This window comes from Oncorhynchus tshawytscha, linkage group LG12 (assembly GCF_018296145.1).
Source record: "Oncorhynchus tshawytscha isolate Ot180627B linkage group LG12, Otsh_v2.0, whole genome shotgun sequence".
Taxonomy (NCBI): Eukaryota; Metazoa; Chordata; class Actinopteri; order Salmoniformes; family Salmonidae; genus Oncorhynchus; species Oncorhynchus tshawytscha.
The window spans coordinates 20,793,073-20,814,807 of NC_056440.1; the positions used below are offsets into that span (position 1 = coordinate 20,793,073).

General features: G+C 41.3%; 1 protein-coding gene across 3 annotated transcripts in view; it reads left to right on the forward strand.

Moving 5' to 3' along the window:
* LOC112262692 (hexokinase-2-like) overlaps nucleotides 1-21,735 on the forward strand; it is a 92,396-nt gene that overhangs the window by 12,107 nt on the left and 58,554 nt on the right. For all 3 annotated transcript variants that reach the window (XM_042331433.1, XM_042331431.1, XM_042331432.1), the window contains exons 2-5: nucleotides 10,404-10,566; nucleotides 14,147-14,295; nucleotides 15,119-15,238; nucleotides 15,380-15,475. In XM_042331433.1, the coding sequence (XP_042187367.1) occupies nucleotides 10,479-10,566; nucleotides 14,147-14,295; nucleotides 15,119-15,238; nucleotides 15,380-15,475 (453 nt within the window). In that variant the 5' untranslated portion in view covers nucleotides 10,404-10,478. The remainder of the gene's footprint in view (nucleotides 1-10,403; nucleotides 10,567-14,146; nucleotides 14,296-15,118; nucleotides 15,239-15,379; nucleotides 15,476-21,735) is intronic.

Here is a 21,735-nt window from a genome sequence, read left to right on the forward strand (position 1 = left end):
CTCTGACATGCACTGTCAACTGTGGGACTTTATATAGACAGGTGTTTGCCTTTCCAAATCATGTCCAATCAATTTAATTTACTACCTGTGGACTCCAATCAAGTTGTATAAATATCTCAAGGATGATCAATGGAAACAGGATGCACCTGAGCTCAATTTTGAGTCTCATAGCAAAGGGTCTGAATACTTATGTAAATAAGGTGTTTTAAAAATATATGTATATTTGCTAAAAATTCTAAACCTGTTTTCACCTGTTTTGTCATTGTGGGGTATTTTGTGTAGATTGATGACATTGTTATTTATTTAATTATTTTAGAATCAAGCTGTAACTTAACAAAATGTGAAAAAGGGAAGTGGTCTGAATACTTTCTGTATTTGTTTAAAGTACTGTGGTGGGCCCGTGGAGGACATCAGCTGCCAGTACATATGGCTGGTGCTAAGCAGAGGCATCTAGGCTAGTTCCTGGAGTTGGAGCAAACCAGTAGAGCAGGGGGTGGTTTTAGTTAGCCCTGGGGAAGTGTGACTCGTGTTCCAGTACAATAAAATGTTGCCAGAGGAAGGAGGATTGACACAGAATGTTAATTTAAGGAGTTGAGAGAGAGGGCCTTCAGAAATAGTCAGATTTGGCTTTGTTTGACCGTGGTATGATTGACGAGAAACAAATTGGCCTAGACCTATTGTAGACGATGTACCTAACTGGAAATCTAAATAAGATAGAGAACATATATCATGATATTCCATTGTGTAGTCTCTGTGATGACTGCTTGTCTGTAATGTCACCTTGGCTGTGGAAACAATCTGAACCTATTAGAGGAATCAAGGTAAGACCCAAGTGCAGACTATGTGAAGTAACAATGTTTATTGTAACCACAGAGGCAGACAAACGACAGGTCATGGCAGGCAGGGGTCCATAATCCAGAGCTGAGGCCAAGGTACAGGACAGCAGTCAGGCTCAGGGTCAGGTCAGGCAGAGGTCAGTAATCCAGAGGTGGAACAAAGGTACAGAATGGCAGGCAGGCTCAGGGTCAGAGACAGGCAGTGGTCGGGCGGGTACAGGGTCAGGACAAGTAAAAGTTAAAAACCAGGAGGACGAGAAAAAGAGAGACTAGGGGAAAAACAGGAGCTGAGACAAAACGCTGGTAGGCTTGAACAAACAAGGTGAACTGGCAAAAGACAGACAGAAAACACAGGTACAAATATACAGGGGATAATGGGGAAGATGGGTGACACCTTGAGGGTGTGGAGACATGGACTGGTGAAACAGATCAGGGTGTGACAGTACACCCCCCCAAGGGGCAGTCAGACATGGTTTTAATTCTAATTCACAGAAAAGGTAGGAAAAATACGGAGGGTATGGGGCAACAGAGGACAAACAGCAGAGGGGCTAATGATCTTGGAGCAGGGGGGAAAAGGTCTCTGCTTCTGGGGTAATAGCCGCGGCACTATAGCGGTGAGCCAGCGCCTCAGGCTTGACCTTCCTGGATACCGGTTGGTGCAGCGGAAGCGAAGTGGCCCGGGCCTTACTGAACCCCTCCCAGAGGTCCTGGTACTTGGTGGGGCAGACGGAGAGGTCCGGGGCAATTTCCAAGCCCCCAGGAAGACGTCCCTGGGCCCAGCGTCGTCTGGGTTTGGCCGGGGTAGGCTGTCATTATAAATAAGAATTTGTTCTTAACTGACTTGCCTAGTTAAATAAAATAAAACATTTAAAAAATATCAGATTACTGTTGGCATTTCAGCAGGGTAGATTGTAGTATAATGAGTGCCAGATGTATTCTGTTAGCGGTGACAAGATGGTACTCCCACTGGCCCTAATGGCTCCGGCCCATAGCTACTAGAGTTGCACATTTTGGGGAATATTCAAAGATGGGAATTAACGGGAATATATGGGTATTAATATTAATACCATTTAAATGTAGATGTTTTTTGCGTTGGATATATTTACCACATCATATGGAGACAGAAACATAAGGTAAAAGGTTTATCGTAAGTAGACATAATTGCAAATGATTAAATCCTTCCAATAGAAATAAAAACTTGAGTTACGAATTGAACTTTAATTAAATGAGTTGACTCTTCACATGGGATGATTTCACTGAACAACAAAATCAAAAGGGAATATTGAATGATCCCCAATGATCCATTGCATCTCCCAAAAATGTTTTCAACATACATCTGTAAAATGATAGTCTAGAAACTAAAGCTTTGGTTGTCTTCCACTCAGGCTTCCATGTCTTCTCTCTGGACCTCCTCAATGTCCACCTCTTGAACATCAGACTGAGGCCTCATCTTCACTGTCACTTTCTAACCTTGTTGAGGATGGCTCGTTGTCAGGCTCAAAAAGCCTCAAATTGGCCCGGACGGCCACCAATTTTCAACCCTTGTATTTGTCATCCTGTTGCATGCTTCGGTGTGTGTGTTCCCAAACAAGGACCAGTTGCACTCCGAGGCGGCTGATGTTGGTGGGATTTGGAGGATGATGGAGGCAACAGGGGAAACAGCCTTATATCCACAAAGTTCTTTCCACCAGGTGACTGATGAGACGTGTTGGCACGACTGCCATATTGCATCGCCATCCCAAAGCCCTTGCTTAGAAGTGTACTTTGCCAGACTGCCAAGAACCTTGCCCTCATCCAGGCCAAGGTGGCGAGACATGGTAGTAATGACACCATAGGCCTTGTTGATCTCTGCACCAGACAGGATTCTCTTGCCAGCATACTTGGGGTCCAACATGTAACGCTGTGGCGTGTTTGGGCTTCAGGCAGAAGTCTTCACGCTTTTTGATGTATTTCAGAACTCCAGTTTCCTCGGCTTGGAGCAACAGTGAAGTGGGAAGGGCAGTGCAGATTTCTTCTCTTACATCTGCAAGCTGAGTCTGAACATCAATCAAGATGGCATTGTCTCCTGCAATCCATGCAATGGCTACTGCTATAGGTTTCAGGAGTTTCAGGCTGCTTACCACTCTCTCCCAAAATAAATCATCCAGGATGAACCTCTTGATGGGGCTGTCCATATCGGTAGACTGTGATATGGCTATTTCTTGGAGAGACTCCTTCACCTCCAGGAGACTGTCAAACATGATGACAACACCACCCTAACGGGTGTTGCTGAGCAGCTTCAGTGTGGTGCTATTATTCTTCTCACTTTGCTTGGTGAGGTAGATTGCTGCTATAACTTTATGACCCTTCACATTACAAACCATTTCCTTGGCTCTCTTGTAGAGTGTATCCATTGTTGTCAGTGCCATGATGTCCTTGAGGAGCAGATTCAATGCATGAGCAGCACAGCCAATGGGTGTGATGTGAGGGTAGGACTCCTCCACTTTAGACCAAGTGGCCTTCATGTTCACAGCATTGTCTGTCACCAGTGCAAATACCTTCTGTGGTCCAAGGTCAATGATGACTGCCTTCAGCTCATCTGCAATGTAGAGACCGGTGTGTCTGTTGTCCCTTGTGTCTGCTCTTGTAGAATACTGGTTGAGGGGTGGAGATGATGTAGTTAATTATTCCTTGCCCACAAACATTCTACCACCCATCAGAGATGATTGCAATACAGTCTGCTTTCTCTATGATTTGCTTGACCTTCACTTGAACTCTGTTGAACTCTGCATCCATGAAATGAGTAGATAAAGCATGTCTGGTTGGAGGCGTGTATGCTTGGCGAAGAACATTCAGAAATCTTTTCCAATACACATTGCCTGTGAGAATCAGAGGTGAACGAGTTGCATACACAGCTTGAGTAAGACATTCATCAGCATTTCTCTGACTACGTTCCTCCATTGAGCCAAAACAACTTCTGATTCCAGGAGGACCATGAGCTATTGCTGTCGATAAGGTGTATGATTCATCATTTTCACCTCAAATAGAAGTAGAGGGACTTTTGTCAGAGGTTGCTTGTTGTGAGCGCTGAGGGAACTTTATGCACTTGGCCAGATGATTCTGCATCTTTGTTGCATTCTTCACATGATTTGGCACATTATTTGCAAATGTACATAGCTTTTCCTTCTACATTAGCTGCAGTGAAATGTCTCTAAACATCAGATAGTGCCCGTGGCATTTTCCTGTAAAGATTAGAAAACAATTAGTAAAAAATTATAATAATACAATTCCATGTACAGATAAATAGTTAAGCAGTTAGATTAAACAACTCCTTTGTAAGATAAATGTTTTAAATGAAACCTGTATGGAAACAGGTGAATTAACAGTCCTCAGTTAGCAGGCTCAAGCAAGCTAAAACCCACACGGCAGCAAAAACTAACTAGCGGAAATTGTTAACAAGTTAGAAATGATTTAAACACACTTTGCTGTAGGCTACTATTTACTAGTTAACAAAAAATTGTGTATGTCATATAAAATATATTCACCCCACCCAATATTGTAATCAAAACTTACCAGAAAGCATGTAGTCCTTGGCTCAAACAGTGTGTTGGTGTGGGCTCAATAACATCTCATTAGTGTGCAAGATCTTGAGAATCAGCTGTACATGTGATCGAAGAGTGCACTGTGTATGCAGAGGGTTGCAATTCTATTGCATTGGGGATAGTTTAACCAAAATATGCCACAAGACCTAGAATTGCCTTATGTGTATCCTTCAAAGGTTCACTGTTATAAGCTAACCTTTTTTGATGAATTTAAGCAAAATTCCACAAATTCCCGGGCTTAACTTCCCATACAAAATTTTCTGAAAAAATAAATGTACCCGAAAGTTTCCGACCCTTTTGCAACCCTAATAGCTACACACACTAGAAGTGGGTGATATGAACAAAAATCCATATCGTGATTTGCCAGATTTGGACAACATAGTAGCCATACAGTAACATGCTATACATGAAGTCAGGCTCTATGCTTCACAGCACTGTATGGGTTTGGACTGACAGCCGTTCTGAGCTTGAACACCTCGCTCGACAAGAAGTGTATTTTGAAAGATGAGCCGTTGAGGATTATAATGAATAGGGCTTTGATGTTACACAAGCTAGGCAAACACCTGTGAGTCCAAATGTGCACTTCACATTTCGAAATCATAAAACTTGTGTCATATACAGCTTCAACATTTATGATCACTACGTTTGATGTACAGTTACAAGATTAAATGGAATCATACCCTGAGTTGTTCTGAACAGAAGGAGCCTATGTTTATTTATTGTGAAGAAAATTTGGCCGTGCGCATCCACCTGAATGCTCTCAAGACTCCTTTTTATGATCTGTTTATCTGAATTACCTTGTAAAAGCTGAACACTGTAAGATCATATTGTATAACTTAGCTAGTCATGTTGGCAATAGAACAAGCTTTCCCCCCCCAACATTTTTTGGGGGGATTTTTGAACAACAACAGTAATTTGTGATGCCGGTGATGCAGGGTTGTGCTCCAAATGAAATGACCCACAAGTGTGCTTGCTCTAGTTCCTCAACAGCACAGTTAGAATAGCTAAAAAAAAGTACCTTAAGGTTGATGACTCTTTGAGTCAGAATCACCCTTATATGCCAAGTACATTTACACATACTCAGAATTTGACTAGGTAATATGTTGTTGGTTGTGATCGACAACATTTAGAGACAGAATACAGACAGCAGAGTTTAAAAAACATACATTATATAGAAATAGGTAGAGTGAGCATAGAGCTATGAGAATGAGCAGCTATACACATATACAGTGGATGTACAAATGTACACTATCAGTATGAATATTTCTAAATGTTGAGAGATTAGCAGTATAGTGCAGTTATTTTGTGTACAGTTCAAGTCAGAGATGACTTGATGCGGTGTGCAGCAGAGTTCATAGTCCTTTAGTCATAAAAGTGCATTGAAATTGCTTAGGAACTGTGCATTCTTTAGAGGTGTGTGGCCACTTGGGGACACCAATTAGTCCTCTTACTTAAAACCTTGTAATTTGTTTGTCTTATTTTTCACCTCCCCCACATTTTCCAGGAATATTCGTATCATGTTACTGAATGTATCCAGGGTGTTTTCGGGTTTCGTTATCAACAAATGTGTCAAAGTACAGTAAAAAATAAAATCAACACTGTAATGTTTGGATTCAGTCTTTTCAGGGGAACTGTTGTGTAAACTGTTCCTTTTCAATTGCTACCAATGTTACGTATATGCTTGTCATATTTAATCTGTAAGAAACATTTGAATTAAGCCCTATCAATATAGGCCAATTCCCATGAGTGTAAAGGGTTAACAACCCATATGAGCAAACTTATTTAATTTCAAACTTCAAATTTTTCTTGTATCATAATACACAATATTAGCAAAATGCCTGTGATAAGTAATCGGTATTGTCGTTGTCGATCATTTTCAATTTATCGTCCCAGCTCTAACTCGCACACACACGTTTGTTTTACTATACTTGTGAGGACTGTTTAGGAACCAACAATTGATTACCATTCAAAATCCTATTATCCCTTAACCTAACCTTAACCTTAACCTTAAACCTAACACTAACTCCTAAGCCTAAAATAGCCCTTTTCCCTTTGAGGACTGGCAAAATGTCCTCACTTCTCAGAATTATCTTTGGTTTACTAATCTTGTGAGGACTTCTGGTTCTCACAAGTATATACACAAACACACACACACACACACACACACACACACACACACACACACACACACACACACACACACACACACACACACACACACACACACACACACACACACACACACACACACTAATTGTGCTAATTGAACACAACGCTATGTAACTTCTATGGGAAAGCAACAAAATAGAGACATACACTTATAACCACGTAAGCAACCAGATGGTTCCTTTGTATAGCTATTAGCTAACCATTGTCACTGCACGGTAAACCTCATGAACATTGACTACTCATGTCAGGCTATAAGTCAGACATTCAATAAGGAATCAATAGCGTCCTGTCCAGGGGGTAGACTGGTACGTCAAGCTGCCTCACGCTACAGAAACAGGAAACATGCTCCTGCCCTATTAGCCTTTCTGTCTCGAACAAGGCCTGTTGTAATAATGCATCTTCTTTTCTCTGTTGCCCTTTCCTAAGGTCAGGTGGATAAATACCTTTACCACCTTCCAGTTACAGTGCATTCGGAAAGTATTAAGACCCACATTTTGTTGTTACAGCCTTATTCTAAAATGGATTCATTATTTTTTCCCCCTCATCAATCTACACACAATACCCCATAATGACAAAACAAAAACAGGTTTTTCAAAATTATTGCAAATGTATTAACACTGAAATATCATATTTACATAAGTATTCAGACCCTTTACTCAGTACTTTGTTGAAGCACCTTTGGCAGCGATTACAACCTTGAGTCTTCTTGGGTATGACGCTACAGGCATGGCACACCAGTATTTGTGGAGTTTCTCCCATTCTTCTCTGCAGAGCCTCTCAAGCTCTCAGGTTGGATGGGGAGCATCACTGCACAGCTATTTTCAGGTCTCTCCAGAGATGTTCGATCGGGTTCAAGTCCGGGCTCTGGCTGGGGAAACTCAAGGACATTCACAGACTTGTCCTGAAGCCACCCCAGCTTGGTGTTGGTAGGGTTGTTGTCCTGTTGGAAGGTGAACTTTCACCTCAGTATGAGGTCCTGAGTGCTCTGGAGCACGTTTTCATCAAGGATCTCTCTGTACTTTGCTCCGTTCATATATCCCTGAATCCTGACTAGTCTCCCTGACTAGTCTGCTGAAAAACATCACCAGAGAACTGTGGAGCACTGTCAGTGACCATCAGGTTCTTGGTCACCTCCCCCGAGGTGACCAAGAACCATAAACAATTAATGAACATGCACCTGTGGAATGGTCGTTAAGACACTAATAGCTTACAGATGGTAGGAAATTAAGGTTACAGTTATGATAACTTAGGACACTAAAGAGGCCTTTCTACTGACTCTGACCAAAAGAAAGATGCCCAGAGTCCCTGCACGTGAACGTGCCTTAGACATGCTGCAAGGAGGCATGAGGACTGCAGATGTGGCCAGGGCAATACATTGCAATGCCCGTACTGTAAGACGCCTAAGACAGCGCCACAGGGAGACAGAACGGACATCTGATTGTCCTCGCAGTGGCAGACCACGTGTAACAACACCTGCACAGGATCGATACATCCGAACATCACACCTGCGGAACAGGTACTCGATGGCAGCAACAACTGTCCAAGTTACACCAGGAATGCACAATTCCTCCATCAGTGCTCAGACTGTCCACAAAAGCTGAGAGGGGCTGGACTGAAGGCTTGAAGGCCTGTTGTAAGGCAGGTCCTCACCAGACATCACCGGCAACAATGTCGCCTATGGACACAGACAGGACCACTGTCGCTGGACCAGACAGGACTGGCAAAAAGTGCTCTTCACTGACGAGCCGCGGTTTTGTCTCACCAGGGGTGATTGTCAGATTCGCGTTTATCATCAAAGGAATGAGCGTTACAACGAGGTCTGTACTCTGGAGAGGGATCGATTTGGAGGTGGAGGGTCTGTCATGGTCTGGGGTGGTATCACAGCATCATTGGACTGAGTTTGTTGTCATTGCAGGAATTCTCAACGCTGTGCATTACAGGGAAGACATTCTCCTCCCTCACGTGGTACCCTTCCTGCAAACTCATCCTGACATGTCCCAACAGCATGACAATGCCACCAGCCATACTGCTTGTTCCGTGAGTGATTTCCTGCAAGACAGGGATATCAGTGTTCTGCCATGGCCAGCAAGGAGCCCGGATCTCAATCCCATTGAGCACGTCTGGGACCTAATGGATCGGAGGGTGAGGGCTGGGCCATACCCCCCCAGAAATGTCTGGAACTTGCAGGTGTCATGGTGGAAGAATGAGGTAACATCTCACAGTAAGAACTGGCAAATCTGCTGCTGTCCACGAGGAGGAGATGCACTGCAGTACTTAGTATCTGGTGTGGCCACCAGCTGCATTGACTTACTTTTGATTTTGACCCCACCCCCATCCCCCTTGTTCAGGGACACATTATTAAATTTCTGTTAGTCACATGTCTGTGGAACTTGTTCAGTTTGTCTCATTTGTTGAATTTTATGTTCATACAAATATTTACACATGTTAAGTTTGCTGACAATAAACGCAGTTGACAGTGAGAGGACGTTTCTTTTTTTGCTGAGTTTACTTCCATTTAAGAATAATGGAGGCCACTGTGTTCTTTGGGACATTCAATGCTGCAGAAATGTTTTGGTACCCTTCCCCAGATCTGTGCCTCAACACAATCCTGTCTCGGAGCTCTACTGACAATTCCTTCAACCTCATGGCTTGGTTTTTGCTCTGACATTCACTGTCAACTGTGGGACCTTATAGAGACAGCTGTGTGCCTTTCCAAATCATGTTCAATCGATTGAAGTTACCACAGGTAGACTCCAATAAAGTTGTAGAAACATCTCATGGATGATCAATGGAAACAGGATGCACCTGACCTAAATGTTGAGTCTCTTTTCAAAGGGTCTGAATACTTATGTAAATAAGGTATTTCTGTTTTTTTTATATTCACTAAAGTTCAAAAGTTTGGGGTCACTTAGAAATGTCCTTATTTTTGAAAGAAAAGCAATTTTTTTTGTCCATTTTTAAAATAATATCAAATTGATCAGAAATACAGTGTACTGTAGACATTGAGCAAGAGGACAAGTACATTCGTGTCTAGTTTGAGAAACAGACGCCTCACAAGTCCTCAACTGGCAGCTTCATTAAATGGTACCCGCAAAACACCAGTCAACGTCAACAGTGAAGAGACGACTCCGGGATGCTGGCCTTCTAGGCAGAGTTGCAAAGAAAAAGACATTTCTCAGACTGGCCAATAAAAAGAAAAGATTAAGATGGGAAAAATAACACAGACACTGGACAGAGGAACTCCGGAGTGGTTGAAAAACACTTTGGTTGTTGTCATTAAAACTCGTATGTAAACTTCCTACTTCAACTGTAATTGCAAAAGGGTTTTCTATTGATCAATTTGCCTTTTTTAAATGATAAACTTGGATTAGCTAACACAACATTTCACTGGAACACAGGAGTGATGGTTGCTGATAATGGTCCTCTGTACTCCTATGTAGATATTCCATTAAAAAGCTGCCATTTCCATCTACAATTGTCATTTACAACATGAACAATGTCTACACTGTATTTTTGATCAATTTGATGTTATTTTAATGGTCAAAAAAATGTGCTTTTCTTTCAAAAACAAGGACATTTCTAAATGACCTCAAACTTTTGAACAGTAATGAGTATTTGCAAAAATGTCTAAACCTGTTTTTGCTTCGTCATTATGGGGTATTTTGTGTAGATTGATGGGAAAAAATCATTAATTCAATTTTAGAATAAGGATGTAACGTAACAAAATGTGGAAAAAGTCATTGGGTCTGAAAACTTTCCGAATGCGCTGTATATTTATCTTACTCTGTTTTCTTCCTCTCTCTCTCTCCCTCTTAAGGTGGATAAATTCTTGTACCACCTGCGGTTATCGGACGAGAACCTGATTGACGTGTCTGAGAGGTTCCGTAGGGAGATGGATAAGGGGCTGGGCCGTGACTCCAACCCTACGGCTGCTGTGAAGATGCTGCCCACGTTTGTGCGCTCCACCCCTGACGGGACAGGTAAGGGGGTCGGTGGAGGGGGTCTGACAGACATCTGAGTAATTTCTATTCTATTTACGTTGTGTCCCAAATGGCACCACATTCCCTTTACAGTGGGACTGGCCAAAAGTACTGGTCAAAAGTAGTTCACTATAAAGGTAATAGGGTGCCATTTGGGACGCAGACTTAAATGTTATTTAATCAGGAAGTCCCATCGAGGTCAGAAGACTTCTTTCTTCAGGGAGGCCTGGAGAAATCTCAGTACATCCATGCCGCAGGCCCTTCTTAGAGTCCATAGAGACCCATGCCTTGCCTACCAATGCACTTTACAGGAATAAGAAAAATTGCACAATCCTTCAATAGTTTCATATTTGTAACTTGCTTAGATGAGGGCAGGCTGGTAGAATGAGAGACTGGTGGTGAAAAGCACATAAATCCTGAAGCTGTGTGTCTCAGCTGCAGAATATGACCTGTGTCAGTGAACTGTGTCAGAATAACACAGCTAAGCCCAGTTAAGAGCCATAGATGGATATATATATATTTATAACTATATGACTCTGGCCCCATCTAAAGTGTTTTTTAAATCTTATTTAACCTGTATTGAATGAAAAAGTGCCATTGGTGTCAGAAGACCTCTCTCCCAAGAGAGACAGCACAACCCCATGCTTAGAAATATGTCAACTATGGACTGGTTGTTGAGGTGAGAATAGGAGAGAGTTTTTTTGTTTGACAGCCCTTTAGATCAGGATTTCTCAATCTTCGCCCTAGTTTCTCAATCTTGGCACCATTTGTTTTTGCCCTAGCATTCACCCACTTGATTCAACTAATCCACTCATCATCAAGCCTTTTGTTTTAAATTGGGTGTGTGAGTGCTAGGTCAAGAACAAAATGTGCACCCCTTTGGATCCCCAGAACCATGATGAACCTTTAGCTAATGAGAGTATGCTGGTGAAGAATGGCACATAGAAAATCTGGGCTCTGTTATAATATCCATCCACACTAGCATACCACTTTTAATTAAATTAATTGGACATGCACTCTAGGAGGGTTTTTGTCTAGAAGGGACACATCTTTTCAAAATTGACTTTTTTTTGCAGGTTAGAATAACTTACCAGCAGGTTAGGATAATTAATGTAGCAGCTTAGGAGAATTAGGTTAAGGTTAGGAAAAGGGTTAAGGTTAGCTAAAATGCCCCTTTTTTTTTTTTTTTTTTTTGGGACGTAGCTGTATCCGATCTAGACATTACATTCTAGCGGTAGGCCTATGCTGCATGAACATTGAAATGTCCCAGCTGCATTTTCCTTTGAGTTTGACCTGTGTTAGTGACTGTGACCGGGGCATATCAAAAGTATATCAGGTGGCAAAAACCACTCTTGGAGACTGGGGAAGGTGATTTGTCGTAAGTGACTGGAGAGGAATGGTAAATGTCAATTGCAGAGAAAGTGCAAAAGCAGCCAAACCTTGGTTTGCTCAGCCTGTTGATTCTGGTCATTATTGGCATATTAAACTCCAACCTATCAGATAAGTGTCTATCCAGCTGAACCACTGTTATGTCTCCCTCCCTCTTTCTCATCACTCTCACTTTCCCTGCCTCTCTATCTTGTCTTTCTCTCACTCTTTTGACTAGTGTTGCATGATATACCGAAGCTTCTGTACTTTTTTTTTTATACTAAAACATGAAAAGTGGTTTGGTACTAGAATTGTTGTTACTTTCTGTACTTATGTCAAATTTGTCTCACGTCTCACAAATTTGTCTCATCATATGTGGATTGAGAGGATCGAGTCGAGTCTGAATCTTTGACAGACAAATTATTGTTACTTTCTGTACTTATGTCAAAGGTGTCTCACGTGACATCAAAGATTCAGACAAATTACTGAAGGGGGCAGTAGCTAGCCAGGCTATGTTTGCACATGCAGCTGACACCGAGCAAGCCACTTACTTAAGAAGCAAGCAAGAAAAGCATGGCTTCTTCAAACGTAAATTTCATACCTTCACACACATAACTTTTATTATAGCTCAGTGTCCGCAGCTTGTTGACCAAACTGTCTGCAGAAGCGAACTATGGGAATACTTTGATTACAGAGCAGATGGGAGGCCAGCCCACCAAAACAACTAAGTAAAAGGTGTTACAAAGCAGTACAGTGCACTTTATTAGGCTACAGATTAAATAATGATGAACTTCACAGGGTGATGAATGTGCAAAGTGATGAGCTTGATGTTCCTTTCCAATATATAACGAGGGTTTTATTCCGGTGACATGATCAATGCTTGGTTGCCATTTGACAAATACAAATAGCTCTCTTATCCATAATAATCTCATAATTTAGATAGCCTATCGGCGAGTTACTGTCTATAGCTCACATACCAAGACCAGAGTGGGCACATTTGCTATATAAACGCAACAGTTTTTGACATAACCATCAGTAGAGTTGAAAATGCGAACGAAACGCATTTAACTTGTATTTGCGTTCAGTACATGGCCATTTAACGTCAAAAGTTATTTTTATGTGCACTACATCATCAAATAATCAAAGCTTGATGATGAGTTGGTTATTTGAATCAGTTGTTTAGTGCATGGGGGGGACACTCCTGTAGACCAAATGTCTATGGTAGACTATTGCAGTATAGAAGCTTCAGCAGAAATGAGATATTCTATTTGTTATTTTATTTGTTCTACCAGTTATCAATATATTGTTCAATGTTTAAAAAAAATCTGTATTGAAAAAATCTGGTATTGCGTGTGTGTGTGTGTGTGTGTGTGTGTGTGTGTGTGACAGCACTATTTCTGACTCTCTTTCTCTCTCTCTCTCTCTCTCTCTTTCTCTCTCTCCGCGTTCTCTCCTTCCTTTCGATGTGGTTTTCTTTTCAATCTAAATGATGTGGTTAGCCACTGATGTTGAATGTTCGGTAGGCTATTCACTCAAATGTGACAGGATTCAAAACTTATTTTATACTTGTTTATTGCATTGAATAAAACCTTATAGTTTGGTAATTAACATTTTATGTTGGTTGTTATGCATTATAAAATAAGGTCAGTCCATTGAAAGATTCCCCTTTATATCTCATAAAAATGGTAGAAGGTCATGTGTATGTTATTGGCAATGGGTGAAAGACATCACTTTTCAAAGAGGACTCCGATGTTCAGAAGGAGCCTACTGCTTCATGGTCAATGTCCTCTGTGGTTGTAATGAAATTCATTTTAGTCTGACCTGTGATCACCCCTGCTCCAATCAACATTATTGCTGCTCATGGTTATCTCTATTGCAGCTTTGTAACTTTCATAAAGACTGTTGTAGAAACGTATACACTCTTTATAAAATAGTACTATGACATGAAAAATACCATTAGGCCTATTTTTGGTACATTCTTGGATTTATTGTTGTCCTCCATTTAGGATGTTTGGAAGACTTGTAGTATATAATTTATTTACCCAGACGAGCACCACATTCCCACTTAAATATTTGGTATACCTGTTTTCTTTACCCTCTCTATTGCAGTTTAGTAGACTTAGTACTGTTAGTTTGTGTTTTTTGTATAAAAATGTTTTTCTTGCTTTGCAGCATTTTTGAGTGTGTGTGTTTTTTTCCCTGACTCTTCTAGAAAAGGGAGACTTCCTGGCTCTCGACCTGGGTGGGACCAACTTCCGGGTCCTGCTGGTGAAGGTGTCTGACAACGGGAAGCAGAAGGTGGAGATGGAGAACCAGATCTATGCCATTCCTGAGGAGCTGATGAGGGGCAGTGGCGAAGAGGTGAGAGGAGAAGGGGATGTTCATTTCAATGGACATCAGGAATGACCTAAATTCACACAGTAAATCCATGCAATGGGCCAGATGCTTGACCTTTGACCTTATTACTGTGACCTCTTAAAGGGCCAATCGGGAGTTTAAACAAAAACAAAGCAACCACTCCACCACTGTTTCTGTAAAAAGCTGAGGGATGGGGCTGGAGAAATCTAATTAACACACAGACCTATGGATGCAAGGACTGACCATCCATGATATCAAAATTATAGTTTTAACTATGTTATGAGGCTGTAACTGGTTTGTTTACATTTACTTTGTTTACAAACATTGGTGTAAAACAGTTTTCTATTTTGGGTTCTGATGGGGTACGAAACTAATAAGCTCGTGAGTCATAAGTTATATTCTTCAAGAATCAACAGATACATTGAAAAAAAAAAGCAACTGTAGCAACTGCTGATTGTCCCTTTAAACACTGCCTCATCGTTCAGACCAAGCAGTATCAATGTCGGTAGGTCTGATTTATGACATTTGTATAACATCGCTAACTTTGATGCTGGGAAGAACATCTGGTCTGGAATAGGGGTTTCATAGGTATTTCTAATTCAAACTGTGTTGGGTAAAGACAACATTCGGGGTGTTCAATAAGGGTTGAGGTTGGTAATGGCTTTTATGTCATATATGTCATATTTGACCATAACATCATAATTTCGCTAAAATATGAGAAAAATGGGGTGGGAAAAACCATAGATCATATCAATGAACTGAAGGGGTTACTAGCACATTGACCAGTTTGCTGTTGTATGTTAACACCCCTCTCTTTCGCCCTTAGCTCTTTGACCATATTGCTGAGTGTCTTGCTAACTTCCTGGAGAAGCTGGGGATCAAGAACCAGAAGCTTCCTCTGGGCTTCACCTTCTCCTTCCCCTGCCAGCAGACCAAACTGGATGAGGTGAGGAATAAGGAGGTTCACTATTGAGGACTGCATTTGAAATTTAAAGAGAAAAATGGAACTGTGATTTGGAGGTTTGAGCCTTCAGAATGATCCAGAAGTTGTCATTGTCTGTGTGCGTGCGTGTGTATGTTCATGCAGAGTATTCTGGTGTCATGGACCAAGGGCTTCAAGTCGCATGGGGTGGAAGGGAGAGATGTGGTCAGCCTTCTGAGGAAAGCCATCATAAAGAGAGGGGTGAGTCAGTGGAAAATGAATGGGCCAAGGTTATGCACCAGTGGCAGCACTCTTTGTGCCTACCGCCTTGCCACATCATGCCTTTTTCCTTCCATACAGATAATGTATGGCCTCCTAGCAAACTCCCAGACATTGTGTGCTACAAAAGTAATCTGACCTATATAGGTTATGCTGAAAGTATAACATGAAGGCTTCAGGCCAGCAACATTAAGATGAACTGAAACCTAGTGTTTATTTAAGTTTAGAAAGAGACCATCACACTCAACCCACCAATATCAAGCAAAAAGATACGCCATACAAATATACAGTACCAGTCAAAAATTGTATAATAGTGAAGACATCAAAACTAGGAAATAACACACATGGAATAATGTAGTAACCAAAAAAAGTGTTCAACAAATCAAAATATATTTTAGATTCTTCAAAGTAGCAATCCCTTGCCTTGATGACAGCTTTGCACACTCTTGGCATTCTCTTGACCAGCTTCACCTGGAATGGTTTTCCAACAGTCTTGAAGGAGTTCCCACATATGCTGAGCACTTGTTGGCTGCTTTTCCTTCACTCTGCGGTCCAACTCATCCCAAACCATCTCTATTGGGTTGAGGTCGGGTGATTGTGGAGGCCAGGTCATCTGACACAGCACTCCATCACTCTCCTTCTTAGTCAAATAGCCCTTACACAGCCTGGAGCTGTGTTGGGTCATTGTCCTGTTGATAAACAAATGATAATCCCACGAAGCACAAACCAGATGGGATGCGTATCGCTGCAGAATGCTGTGGTAGCCATGCTAGTTAAGTGTGCCTTGAATTTTAAATAAATCACAGACAGTGTCACCAGCAAAGCACCCCCACAGCATCACACCTCCTCCTCCTTGCTTCACGGTGGGAACCACACATGCAGAGATCATCCGTTCACCTACTCTGCATCTCACAAAGACAGGGCGGTTGGAACCTAAAATCTCAAATTTGGACTCATCAGATTTCCACCGGTCTAATGTCCATTGCTTGTGTTTCTTGGCCAAAGCAAGTCTCTTCTTCTTATTGGTGTCCTTTAGTAGTGGTTTCTTTAACCATGAAGGCCTGATTCACGCAGTCTCCTCTGAACAGTTGATGTTGAGATGTCTGTTACTTGAACTCTGTGATGCATTTATTTGGGCTGGTAACTCTGCTGCAGAGGAGAAGTTCATTAGAGGTAATTCTGGGTCTTTCTTTCCTGTGGTGGTCCTTATGAGAGCCAGTTTCATCATAGTCGCAAGAACCATCAAGCCCTGCAATTTAAGAAAGTTCTCTTTGCTTATTTGAGCTGTTCTTGCCATAATATGGACTTGGTCTTTTACCAAAAAGGGCTATGTTCTGTATACCACCCCTACCTTGTCACAACATAACTGATTGGCTCAAACGCATTAAGAAGGAAAGAAATACCACAAATTAACTTTTACAAGGCACACCTGTTAATTGAGATGCATTCCAGGTGACTACCTCATGAAGCTGGTTGAGAGAATGCCAAGAGTGTGCAAAGCTGTCAGAGGCAAAGGGTTTGACTTTGAAGAATCTCAAATATAAAATCTATTTTGATTTGTTTTAACACTTTTTTTTGGTTAGTACATGATTCCATATGTGTTATTTCATAGTTTTGATGTAGAAAATAGTAAAAATAAAGAAAAACCTTTGAGTAGGTGTGTTAACTCGACTGGTACTGTATAATAAATCCAATAAATTAAGATTTTATAACACAAAAGAGAAATAACAACAAGGTTTTTGTTTTTGCAATTTTTCTATTTTATAACATCACACTCTGAATAATGCTTGTTAGTAGCTGACATGTCTGTGTGACTTTGTTCCCATGCTTAAATAAATGACAGCACTGATGAACCTTGGAGTATTTACCCATTTTGTATGGAACATTAAGTCAAACTCTTCATACTGAGCTTTACAGTAGTTATCCTTTCATGTCTTAAGGTGTATTCAAAACTTGAGGGGGGGGGGTGGGTAAGTCATAGGGCGCAGGCAACCTAGCGGTTAGAGCGTTGGTCCAGGTGTACGTAACCCTAAGGTGCCGTACTACTTTGGCTGACCCTATAAAACACATTTTACTGCACCCATTTGGTGTGACAATAAAACATATTTATTTTATAGCCCACTCTGTGATGGCTATTATGGGAATGTGCTGTGTGTGTGTATGTACACGCAGTGCGTTTGGAAAGTATTCAGGCCCCTTAACTTTTTACCGTTGTGGAAATTCTTAAACAGGGACACTCAAAGTAAATTTTAAATGAATCATTGTTTGTCAGCGAGCTGGAGAGTTTCCAACAAACTTAATGCACCATAGTGAATATCTGTCAGAAGCTCTGCTAGGGCAGTCCCAGCAGTTGTCTGTGTATAGCTGTGTATAAGACAAGTTATATTTGCATGATTTAGCATAATTAATTCATCATTAACGTTTTGTTTCATTCATAATGCCGACCAATACTGACTGGTTCATAACATGTGACATATCAATACCTCACGAGGCTTCTTCTCTTTAAGCTGAGACCTTGACATATTAAGTTGTCAAAACAAGGTCTAGGCGTACTGCCAAATTGCAGATACTGATAAGTGAGGATTTGTTCAGTCAGTCACTTGCTGTTATTAGAACAGCACATGTATAAAATGTCCATCGCATTACAGCCTTGTTCTAAAATTGCAGTGCATCCTGTTTCCATTGATCATCCTTGATGTTTCTACAACTTGATTGTGGTCTACCTGTGGTAAATTCAAATGATATGACATGATTTGGACAGGCACACCTGTCTGTATAAGTTCACACAGTTGACAGTGTATGTCAGAGCAAAAATCAAGCCGGGCAATTGGAAGGAATTGTCAGTAGAACTCCGAGACAGGATTGTGTCGAGGCACAGATCTGGGTTTCTGCAGCATTGAAGTTCGCCAAGAACACAGTGGCCACAATCGTTCTTAAATGGAAGAAGTTTCGAACCATCAAGACTCTTCCTAGGGCTGGCTGCATGGTGATCATCTCAAGGATGATCACTGGAAACAGGATGCACCTGAGCTCAATTTCGAGTCCCATAGCAAATGGTTTGAATACTTCTGGAAAATAAGGTATTTGTTTTTTACTTTTAATAAATGTGCAAACATTTCTAACAATCTTTTTTGTTTTGTCATTATGGGGTATTGTGTGTAGATTGAGGGGGGGAAATCATTTAATCAATTTTAGAACAAAGCTGTATTGTAACAAAATGTGGGAAAAGTCAAGGGGTCTAAATACTTTCTGAAGGCACTGTATATGTACAGTACCAGTCAAACGTTTGGACACCTTCTCATTTCAGTGTTTGTCTTTATTTGTTTATTTTCTACATTGTAGAATAATAGTGAAGATATCAGAACTATGAACTAACATATGGAATCATGTACTTACCAAAAAAGGTGTTAAAGAAATCAGTAAATTGTGTATTTGAGTTTCTTCAAAGTAGCCACCCTTTGCCTTGATGAGTACACTCTTGGCATTCTCTCAACCAGCTTCATGGAGGACAGTCCATCATTACATGAAGGTCAGTCAAAATGGTGCTGATAGAGGGCAGCTGTTCTTCTAGCCCCTAGGCAACTTTGCAGTATTTTTATTTTTGTGTTTTTTCTTACATTATTAGGTCAGAAACTTGTTATTACGTACAGCGCGGGAGAACTTTTGGATATTAGAGCGGTGGTAACTTACCAGCATTACGATAAGGTATACGATTTCCCGAATCGGATCCTTTGTTCGTACCCACGAGGGCAATAGAACTGTTTCCAAAGGCTGATCCAAAACACCGCTGGCGGAGTAGAGGTACTCAGAGTGGACTTCCAAGTATATTACTCGCTAATGTTCAGTCTCTGAACAATAAAGTTGATGAGCTGAGGGCATGGATTTCCTTGCAGAGAGACATCTGGGATTGTAACATGCTCTGTTTCACAGAAACATGGCTCTCCGTAAAGCCAGTTGGGTTCTCAGTTCAACCCGCAGACAGGATTAAATCTCTTCGGGAAGAAGGAGGGCGGGGATGTATGTTTCATGATTAACTACTCATGGTGTGATTATGATAATATACAGGAACTCAAGTTTTTTTTTCCCGACCTAGAATACCTCAATCAAATGCCAATCCTATTACCTCCCCAGAGAATTATCTTCGGTTAGTCACAGCCGTGTATATTCCCCCTCAAGCCGATACCACGGCAGCCCTCGAAGAACTTCACTGGACTTTATGCAAACTGGAAACCACATATCCTGAGGGCACATTTATTGTAGCTGGGGATTTGAACAAAGCAAATTTTAGGAAAATGCTACCGAAGTTCTATCAACACATTGACTGAAGTACAATAGCTTGTGAAAGTATTCACCCCCTTGGCATTTTTCATATTTTGTTGCCTTACACCTGGAATTAAAATGTATTTTGGGGGGTTTGTGTAATTGGATTTACACAACATGCCTACCACTTTGAAGATGCAAAATAGTGTTTGTGAAGCAAACAAGAAATAAGACAAAAAAACAGAACTTGAGTGTGCATAACTATTCACTCCCTCAAAGTAAATAGTTTGTAGAGACACCTTTTGCAGCAATTACAGCTGCAAGTCTCTTGGTATGTCTCTATAAGCTTGGCACATCTAGCCACTGGGATTTTTGCCCATTCTTCAAGGTACAACTGCTCCAGCTCCTTCGAGTTGGATGGGTTCCTGCTGGTGTGCATCAATCTTTAAGTCATACCACAGATTCTCAATTGGATTGAGGTCTGGGCTTTTGACTAGGTCATTCCAAGACTTTTAAATGTTTCCCCTTAAACCACTTGAGTGTTGCTTTAGCAGTATGCTTAGGGTCATTGCCCTGCTGGAAGGTGAACCTATGTCCCAGTCTCAAATATCTGGAAGACTGAAACAGGTTTCCCTCAAGAATGTCCCTGTATTTAGCACTATCCATCATTCCTTCAATTCTGACCAGTTTCCCAGTCCCTGCTGATGAAAAACAGCCCCACCGCTTGATGCTGCCACCATGCTTCACTGTGGGGATAGTGTTCTCGGGTGATGGGATGTTGAGTTTGCACCAGACATAGCATTTTCCTTGATGGACAAAAAGCTCAAAGTCAGTCTCATCTGACCAGAGTACCTTCTTCCACATGCTTGGGGAGTCTCCCACATGCCTTTTGGCAAACACCATTTTTCCCCCGTTAAACAATGGCTTTTTCTGGCCGCTCTGCAGTGTACAGCTTAAGGTGGTCCTGTGGACAGATACTCCAATCTTCGCTGTGGAGCATTGAAACACCTTCAGGTTTATCTTTGGTCTTATCGTTGACTCTGTTTAATGCCACCCTTTACTGGTCCGTGAGTTTTGGTGGGTGGGCCCTCTCTTGGCAGATTTGTGGTGGTGCCATACTCTTTAAATTTTTTAATGGTGCTCCGTGGGATGTTCAAGGTTTCTGGTATTGTTTTATAACCCAACCCTGATCTGTACTTCTCCACAACTTTGTCCCTGACCTGTTTGGAGAGCTCCTTGGTCTTCATAGTGCCGCTTGCTTGCTTGCTGGTGCCCCTTGCTTAGAGGTGTTGCAGACTCTGGGGCCTTTCAGAACAGGTGTAGATATCCTGAGATCATGTGATACTTAGATTGCACACGTGGACTTTAAATAATTATGTGACTTCTGAAAGTAATTGGTTGCACCAGATCTTATTTAGGGGCTTCATAGCAAAGGGGGTGAATACATATGCATGCACCACTTTTCTGTTTTTAATTAGATTTTTTTTTCATCAAATTTTTCACTTCACCAATTTGGACTATTTTGTATGTCCATTACATAAAATCCAAATAAAATCAATTGAAATTACAGGTTGTAATGCATCAAAATAGGAAAAAACGCCAAGGGGGAAGAACTTTTGCAAGGCACTGTACCCATTCAATGCTGGTCTGACCAATCGGAATCCATACTTCAATATTTTTTTTATCACGAGGGCTAGGATATGTTCCGGGTAGCCTCTGAGAATAACATTGAATACGCTGATACGGTGACTGGGTTTATCAGGAAGTGTACAGGAGATGTGACTGACCATTAAAACCTACCCTAACCAGAAACAGTGGATAGATGGCAGCATTTGTGCCAAACAAAGCGAGAAACCACTGCATTTAACCATGGCAAGGTGACTGGGAATATGGTTGAATACAAACAGGGTTGTTATTCCCTCTGTAAGGCAATCACATGCAAAATGTCAGTATAGAGACAATGTGGAGTAGCAATTCAATGT